Consider the following 9,710-nt stretch of genomic DNA (forward strand, 5'->3'; position numbering starts at 1 on the left):
ACAACGTTATTTGGATGCACTGAATAGGGGCAGCTTGGAAAAGATTCAGAACAACATAGAGACAAATATAAATAAGGCCCTACTTTGGTTTGTGGGGTACTTTTTCAGCCCACTTCTGGCATGGAATACCCCTCCGAGTTTTGGCTTCTGTTCCTCTGTAGTCCTTCCCATTTCCTCTTTTACACTGTAGGAGGTAAACTGAAATGGAATTGTCTTTGTTGGTTCAACAGTGTTACAACATTGCATCTCTTGGAACTGAGCATTTACAGATTCAACCATAAAGCTCATCAGTTTAGACACATTTACCCATGCTTTGACTTTCTTGAACATGCAAATACAGCGATATGATTCTATAAAGTATTTAAAACCAAATTAGTCAGCAACTACTAAGGAACTCCAGAGGAAAGTTTCTGAAGTATTTTTATAAAGGTAATAAAATCAAGTTAAGAAAATAGATATAACAAGATTATAGGTTTTTTGACTGTATGACATGCATGTTTATATTATCGTACTACTGGGATAAAAAGGAAGGTCTTTCACCAACAGCTGGAGATGCTTTGAAATGTGTTGTTCATAAGTGCATCTGTAGTATGGGTATTATGCAACTATCCGTTCAAGCCAGAGACTTTTTAGTTATCAGAATACGTGTCACATAAATGAACCCTACGCTTTCAATTCCTCTTAGCCTCAGACTCCCAGATACTTTCTAATGGTATTCCAAGGATAGGAAACACAAAGCACATTGATCTCAACTTTGTTATTAACAACACAGACTTATTTAAAAAACTCCAGTTATTGGGAGGTGACCTTCATTTCCCCTTCCAGTAATTTGTATCCAAAAGAAGGCTCTCCCTAAACCCCAAAAGGTCAAATGGAGATGTTAGAGCAGCGACAAAAGACCCATCTGATCTGAAGAACTGAGCCTCAATTTGACACCTTACAATAATTACTGCCATTGCCATGCACGGCTGAAACTACAAATTTCTGCTTTACATGTCTTATCAATAGGTACACTCCTCAGAGCTGCCACCTGGGTTGTCAGCATGCTCCTGGAGTGCCCAGAAGTCTTGTCACTGCCGCTTCAACACTGATACTCCAGTCCAGTAGTAGGCCCCAGCATGACCATCTCTGAGAAGCGTTAGCCTTGTCCATGGACTTTCTGCTTTTCCCACATACCTTCTAAATGATTTTAGCCTATCAGAATAAAAAGGTAAGACACATCTGATGCCCAGGATGATGGAGGTTCTGCATAGGCGGGTCAGGAAGGAAGGCAAGCAAGTAACTTTTTGAATCAAAAGGCATATGGAGACCACCACAGATTTAAGCCATGGTATTTGATCCTTCTTAAACAGCATTTTTAGTGGCAAGGCTTATTTTTGCATGGGCCCCAAAGTCTCTCTTACTTTTCTGACCTATATAGGACTTTGCTGTGGTGGCCTGTAATCACTGAAAGTCTATCATCTTCCTCAAAACAGTGATGAGATCAAAAGCCAAACTATAATATATACATCAAGACAAAATAAAGGTTCCACCAGGGAAACTGCTCCATAAAGAGGGGTAAATCTCTAATCATGTTATTAAGGAATTCTTTCCAGACCAAGTGCAAAAACTTTGAATAGTATTCCCACAAGGAGGTATACAACCCAGATGGCCACTGAGCTAATAAAAAGGACATGTTTTTTAAACTCTGAGAGGCAAATTAGGGTTAAAGGAGAAAGTACTCTTGAAGGTTGAGGAGGGAAGAAACATGACTGAACATCACGTAACAACCCTAGCCCACAATATATATTTGTGCCTTGTGAATTTTTCCTACTATTAACAAGGAGGTTGACATCAAAAGAGGGTTCCTCATACAGGGCTTTGCCACTAATATAGAAAAAGTGGAACTGGAACTACCAGACATATGTTCATGAAGTTTCTTTTGTAACTACAGACAGTCCAGAGTGTTGTCTGCATACAGATCACAAAATGTCTATGGTGGGGTGAAGTGTGAGTACATACCATTGTGTGGCCCAACACAGCCAGAAAAGCTCTTTTACTCACAGAGGGATGAACCTTTTGGTTTTGTAGTAGCTCTTTTGTACATGTCTTTTGCAGCCAGTCCCAAAGAAGATAAGGCAATACTCTGGCAAATACTGGTGCCAGAGTAGCTGTTAGGAGGTCTGAGGTCTAATTCAGGTGTAGTTGAGATTGTATAGTCACCATAAGCTGAAGAGAGTGGCAGAGTCACAAAATGTTCTGGAGGTTGCTTGTTCCAAGGTAAACAGATTTCATTTTATCTCAGCAGAAAGGAGTTTTGCCGTGGGTATTTCCCAGTACTGAGTCATGGGGGACAGAAAACCTTTCCAGGCTTAAGAAGACTGAACATCTTTATTTGCAAATTCGTTCAAGTTGTATGACCCTGGCAGTGATGATTAGGTTGCTTCAGGAAGGAGATTGGTTATAATCTCTTGGCCTTTAAGATTCTCACTTTTACAATGTACTTTAAAAGTCCTGTGAAATATATCTATAGTTGAGGTGGACTGGGACCATTGCTGATACAAAATGCTGCTATTTGGATTGTCCAGAGACTTCACTGAGATGTAGGCAGTGGTAGGTGTTAGTTTCAGATGGAATGAGGTATTTCTCTRTTCCTACTAAAGGAAGATAGAGGGAAGATGACTCTACATCCTTCATTCAAAAAACAAGCACTGTAAAAGTCTCCCCTGGAAAGAGAAAGGAGCCAATTCTCTGGGCTGCTAGAGCTAAAAGAATACTTATTTTCTGCTGAAGCAAACTCTCATGAAAAGATATCCCTATAAAAGCCAGAGGTAGAGTGTTGCTCAGTGACAGTACGGACAGCTGAACGGTATACCCATGGGACACTGTGAGTTACTCAGGTGTGGAAGGTGATTCTCTCCTAGAGTGCTTAGGAAGGTAGGAGTGGAAGATGAAAGCAGAGGTCAGGGCTACTTGGGCTTATCTTCAAAGATAAGTAGGTAGAAAAGAGAACACTTTCAGTCTCTGCTGTGGTAACACTATCTGATGTGGTGTTTTCTTTTTCAACTAGATGTGAAGACATCAAATGTGCATGGTCGTGCTTGGTCCACAGGGAAGTTCAGCAGATCTGTACACAGACCAAGGGTGACCTCCAAAATTCTTCACTGCCTTTTCTATCTCCTTTGAAGATCTCCATGACTGAGACCAGGATGTTCAAAGAGAAATGAAGCTGAGATAGGCCAGTCTGCTGTATCTGCTGCACTGGGTGTCTCCAGGAAATACGATCTACATGCCAAAGTTTTCAGAGAAAACTCTGAGCCTCTCTTGACACAGGCAGTCACCAAATTGCTGCAGATCCTGAGAAAGCTGGCTGATAAGCAAATGATGCCTGATAATTCATTAGCAGAAAATGAAGGGCCTGTGAGGCAGATGCCTTTTTTGCTGCTAATATCTAGCTGACTTGAGCCTCAGGCATATTGGTTGGGTTATTTCAGTACATTGCCACTTTTGAAACRTGGTGGCACAAAGATAAAATGAGGAAAGAGAAAATAAGTTACAAACAGAGGGATCTGGTAGCTGTGATCTGACTTTCAGACTGTGGCAGTACCTGTTGAATGTCAGCTTGTCTGGCTACTGAACTGCTGGCATAGCTGCTTTCAATGGTGTTGATAGCTGCTAAATATCAAGGAGATTTGGCTTCTGCTCAGTCTGCAGTGAGAGCTGAAGGGAGCTAGCCTCTACTCTTAGAAAGTCAGGAAAGGTCTCCCAGTCATTTAAAGTGACTAGCAACTCTGCAGAAGGGCTGCAGACAAAGGTGCCTGCTCTGAGAGCCTTTTGATAAAAATAACTCTAATAGTGCTTTTGCCTTTTAAACCATGAAGGAGTCTGACCATCATAATACTCAAGAACCAGGCTGTACATTGCAAAGCCCATCATTATTTTTCTATTTTTGGGGGGCTCTAGTAATTCATCTGAGCTAAGTTCAAGGAAATTCATGAGAAAATCCACTTGTCATTAGCACAGGAAGAAGATACCAAGGAACACGTATTGCATAGAATAAAATTTCACTGGTTGATAATCAGTTAAAAGCTAAGCTAGTAACTATTGAAGATATCTGTTACAATCTGAGTTCCACATGGTGCCAGGAACCCAGCAGAAGAACTAGCTGGTTAAAAAAAGCTGGTTAAATGTTAACATTCTAACTTTTTGTCATGTTTGGGCCAGATCTCCAGCAGAAATTAATGAATTCATCAGAATTATATAAATTTGTACAAGCTGGGAATCTGGACATGAACTGYTTTCACTTTAAAACTTTGACATGGTGAAAGGGACCTGCACCATGATTATTCACTCAGTTTAAGATTTCTGTATATTTTCAAACTCTTTGGAATTGTAAAGACCCTAAAAATCACTGTCTTCTCAAAGGGACTGAAATGTTCCTACATGAAATCTTCACTATCTATCTTACTTATTCTTACTTCTCTAAACAGTAATAGAAGCCTTCTTCCTCCTAGAACTCACTGAAGTTAGTGTTTGTGATTGGATTATATATGTTCCCACAAAACTTATGGAGATGGTCTCATTAAAAGAAATGTGTTTTTCCCACTACGTAGCATCTATTCAGAACATGGAAAATAATAATCAATTCCAAAAATACTCTTAAAACTAAAGCACTTATCTGAACCTGGCATGCAAGAATTGAGCGTAAATAACAAACTTATAAAACATGGATATTTCATTATTATTCTTAAAAATGAAATATAAGTAGATAAAATATTTCAGTCAAATAATTCTTGTTTGAATTATTACAAAATTAGGGAAGTAGCTACATAAAAGTGTGTAATCCTATAGTGTTGAAATTTCATATGACCAAGGATTCCACTAGCTCCATGAAGCAGTGGACTGCAAACACTTAAGGGGAAGAGAAACACATGATTTTTGCTTTGAGGTATGTTTATTCTGCCTGCTCCCAATAGTACATGACTAAAGGAGTCTGGACTGAATCTAGCCCAAGTTAAGCATAAGAATCCTTAATGCTATATGTGAAATTTTCTGGCAGTTTCAGGCCCATTCCTAATGAGTGAAGGCCCATCTCACTGAAACTGTGGCTATCTATCTGCATTGTTTTTCTCCAGCATTGCAGTAGAGAATTCAAGGATGTAGTAAACTACAGGCTTAACACATCTAATTGTGTAGCATCATACTATATACATACTTTTCTTTTCATAAAGAATTGCATCTGTGCTGTTGAACATCACTGTTGTTTTGGTATTTTCAGCCAATGTTAAACACTGTTGCTTTTTCCCAGTGAATAGGAAGGCCCTGTTGAAATTGAGAAGAACACATGAAGCAATGTTATTAAATCAGTTCATATTATTCAACTTGCAATTAATTTTCTGTAAGTTATTATTTTTCTAGCACTTCTCTGCATCCACTTAGATCTTTCAAATACTGCACTTTAGAGATACTCAGTAACATTTTCTATTGATCTGAAGTGGCTGACTTTGTCAGGAGGTATGACTACATGACTAAGTTACCAAGTAGGAAGCTAGGTACTGCATTTGCAAAATATTATCAACAGCAGTCTAGCTTCTCAAGTTAGTGCCTTTTCCTACAACAAATTAAAAACATCTTACAACTCTTTCATGAAACACAGCAACATCCAGCTAAAGAGGTGTAAGCAGCTTTCCTTGTAACATTAGATGAGAACAGAAACTTGGGCATTTACTATAGAGTGATTAATACACTTGTAAATCCATCCTCTCATTGACCTAGTGGTAATTTACAGGTGGAGATAAGCCATAAGCRAAGGCATAGGTGAAGCTGTTGCAGACAGGGCTGCAGCAGCCCCTTCACTGGGTCACTGATGGATGCAGATGGTGTCTCCAGCCCTTCAGGCAGCCTCAGTTGCCTGAACTGACACCTACTCTCTCCTCTGGAGAAGAAGGAGCTTTCCCAGGAGGCACTTCCCATGAGCTGGCATCTGGGTGACAGTGCCCCATGTTCGCCGGGGTGCTCTGAACTTGCTTTACCCAAATGTGTTCATGTAAAAACTTTGTGAAGCTCCCATCCTTGTTTCTGAACAGCATGTTTCTTAGTGGGGTGTTTAAAGCAGAAGGGCTGAGAAGCCTCAATACTGGTGTGTTACACTGTTTCCCAGGGAAAAAAGTGTGCTACTTCCCAACCAGTGCTGAAATTAAAAACAGTTTACTTGACTGCCTCTTCCATATCTTCTCTTTTTAACTACATATTCCAGCTATTCACCTTCTCTGTGTTTTTTGCTTTCCTTCCAAAATTGAGGCTGTGCTTACTTCTGAGCAACAGTAGGAAAATGTCATTGATCAGATATTTAATCATAGCCTGGGATTCAACAGAAATTACCTGCAATTAAAATTTCTTTCTTCTTCACATTTCTCTGCACATTCTTTTTCGCTATTTGTCTTATAAGACTGTTTATTTCGAGTAAGTATCCAAACACCATCTGTTCTTAAATAGTCATCTAGTATATCTCCTTTCACTACAAGGGAAGAAAAGAAAGCAGACATTAAAAATGAGAATGTGGCAGTTAAGATAATCTGTGACTTTAAATCCCATTTTCCATGTAGCATTGACAGGTGAAGTCACCATTTATTTTGTGTACTTCTGGGTAAATGGTGATAATCTCTGAGGAAATTTCAGTCTCCGGACACGATCACAGCTACATCACTGGAACACATGATAGCAAGAAACAATGAAAGAGAGGTGTAGAGAAGTAGCTCTGAATGGAATTATGTTTGGGTTTGAAGTGGAGAAAAAGAAATGTGAAAAAGAGTAAGCGACAGTGGAGAGAGCGACTTAGTGTCAAAAAAAGGGCAGACAGTGAAGCATGGGAACTGATATCAACATTAAAGTTTTGGAGAGACATGAGCTGAGAGGATGTGAGATTATGACCTCCCATGTGGAATGTACAGTCTCTACAGTTTTATTGGTCATGGGATGGTTTGGTTGTCCTCAGATGTCCTGCACTGGAGCAAGAAAATTCAATCATAATATGACTATATAATCTTTTACAATGACCACTGTTATGTTTGCTACACAGACTTAATAATAATAAATATGTCTGGCTGTATCACAGTTGCAACAAATTAACCCAAGATTATAAATTAGTAAATGATTAGTATGCATATCTCTGAAAGCTAGATGCACATAATATGCATCTGATGAAGATGCTAATACATTTAACATTTCTGTGAAAAAATTAGCTTCACAATGTTCTCATTCATAAAGGAGTTTGCCACCTGATTGATTTTTTTCCTCTTATGTCTGTAAAGATTCTATGTTTCTGCTCCTAATTTATACAACAGTTTATTTCTGTATCTAGCATCAGGTTACAGCAGTGTTACAGCAGTGATACAGTTTAATCATTGCTTTTTTCAGGCTACATTATTATTGACAGGCAGAGGAAATTCATTGCTGTTTTCTCTATAGAGCACCAACCCCAGCCTCAGAGTCAGCAACGGGCTTTGCATTACATAAATCCTTTTGCACTTTGTACAGCAACAATGAATTTAATTCTTACAGGTAGCATTATGAATCTTTCTTTTATGCAAACACCCATATTAGGTTCAACTCATTGCAACATCACTCCAGTGTAACGCTCACGAAATGGGGCCGGCCATCCATGCAGTTGCCTACCTCCACACAACACATAAAATAAAAGGCATTTGGGCCACTAATGAAAGTAAGAYGATTAGTAGCCTGAGGGCAATCTTCTATGGCTGTTAGCAGAGATTGCTCAATGCTATAAGAATACATGTCTGAAGAAATGCCTGACACGAAGGTCTCCCTTATCTAATCCTACCTATAGGCTGCATGGAGTACCAACAGCCTACCAGTTCCTCCTGGTTGACTCAGCAGACAAGTGTTCCTTCTCCTAGACTTTTCTCCAAGTTAACTGGGGCCATTGCTACAGAACTACAGGGGACCAGACTAGGAAAATGTTACTTTCTAAGCTTTTTTTGGCTCATCTTAAATGCTGTGTGTCAGTCCAAAGACTTCCACTTTGGATACCATTCCATTTCAGTGACCATAAGGAATACTTGTGTCAGCTGGTTTATGAACACAAGAGACTTTGGACGACATGCATAAGCTAACAGGCATCACAGACTGGCAGAAGCTTAGATAACAGAAAGGAAAATATGTGATGTAAATTGTCTTAAAAGGACTATAAAAATGCAAAAGAAAAAAGAATAAAATGAATTTCAAAATGCAACAGAGAATGTATTATTCTAGCCAAAATTTATATAGATGTATATTTATAAATATTTCTATAGATAAATCATGAGATAATATTACATATGTATATATTTATATATATATAAAGTCCAAGTCTTTATAAATTCACACATGACACATAAAAATTAAATAGAACATTCAAATATATGGGTGCAAACCAATTTGTTCTTTTACATATGTATCTCTTTGGAACTGACCAGTACTAAACAACAAGACATAAAAGATGGTTYTAATGCAGTTTTGTGGCCCATTACTTTGGAACAAGTTAGTTAGAACTGGCAGCAATGAACAAATACAAATAACTATACTAGCTGCCTTTTATAACCCAACAATCATACAATGATAATCCTTGTTATTCTATGTCATATTACATCACTGAGCTATCATAAAATCATACAGACTGTGTTCATATGTTTGTAACAATATTTTTAAAAGGCATTTAAGCACCGTATAATCACATGTAATGTTGAAGTACCAGCAGAATACAGTATCTAATTGAAATCTAATGTTTACTGCACATGGAATATTTATTTACAGAGTTTGCAGATGTGCTTGAAATCAATATATTATCTTTAGAGGGTCTCGTGTCTTCTCTGGGAATTGTAAAATGTATTCTCGACTTACCTGTGGAAAAAATGGTCTAGGTTACTGAAGACTAAATTTTCACCTATTGCCCCCAAGAAAACAAGAGAAAACTGTTTGGCAGTAGAAAATGTGAAATTGCTGGAATATAAAGGAGCTTTATCATTTTCTTTTTGATTTTGTTTTAAATGCTGCATTTAAAAAATTGTAAACTTCTGCCATAATGGATCAAAATCAGGATCACAGTGTTTGGCAATGCTTGGCAGGAAGAACAGCTCTGGGATACGATCCCAAGCTGGCTGGAATTAGAGGCAGCCAACTCAGGGACTGCGGTGGGCTTTGTTGCAGGCTTTTGGGCTACTTTCCGAGGGCGCCCCCAGTCCTGGCCCTYGGCCCACGGTTGGAGGAAGCCATTTGCTCTCCACGCAGATGCTGAGGACTGGGCCGCTGCTCTTCCGCTGCCTCTAACAAACGCGACCCTGCTGAGCCCTTGCCTTTCAGGGGACGCCACAACCACAGCTCTCGCTTTGCTCGACAGCAACCCTCACCGGCCAGCCACCCCGACGTCCAGCCTCATCCGGGGACGTGGAGACACATGGATTTTGGGACCTACCTTCACGACGTGGAGCTTGCAAGTGTTTGGTCCCCATCTCCCCTACTCAAGCGGAAGGCCAAGGACTCTTACCTGAGCTGAGCAAGAAAAGAAGGAGAAAGGCAGCTTTACTAATCCCCATTTTGGCCCAGCTGGCGGGTGTTGGAAGTTGCGTGTGTCAGTGCACAAAGTTTTATTGACTCGCACTGGAGTGAGGCGGCATGAAACAAACACAGCAGTCAAGTTAATCATTCTCCCACTCTGTGACCCCCTTTACCGTAGT

The 9,710-nt window shown here is 39.5% G+C and overlaps 1 protein-coding gene across 1 annotated transcript in view; it reads right to left on the reverse strand.

Annotated features, from left to right (window-relative positions):
- LOC112966412 (plasminogen-like) overlaps positions 1-9,569 on the reverse strand; it is a 29,149-nt gene extending 19,580 nt beyond the window's left edge. Inside the window, exons 1-4 of the mRNA XM_026066483.1 lie at positions 9,521-9,569; positions 6,361-6,496; positions 5,195-5,301; positions 84-198 (exon numbers count right to left, since the gene is read on the reverse strand). Of these exons, the coding sequence (XP_025922268.1) occupies positions 84-198; positions 5,195-5,301; positions 6,361-6,496; positions 9,521-9,569 (407 nt within the window). The remainder of the gene's footprint in view (positions 1-83; positions 199-5,194; positions 5,302-6,360; positions 6,497-9,520) is intronic.
- Between the last annotated feature and the right edge of the window lie 141 nt (positions 9,570-9,710).

This window comes from Apteryx rowi, unplaced genomic scaffold (genome assembly GCF_003343035.1).
Source record: "Apteryx rowi isolate R43461 unplaced genomic scaffold, aptRow1 scaffold_241, whole genome shotgun sequence".
Lineage (NCBI taxonomy): Eukaryota > Metazoa > Chordata > Aves > Apterygiformes > Apterygidae > Apteryx > Apteryx rowi.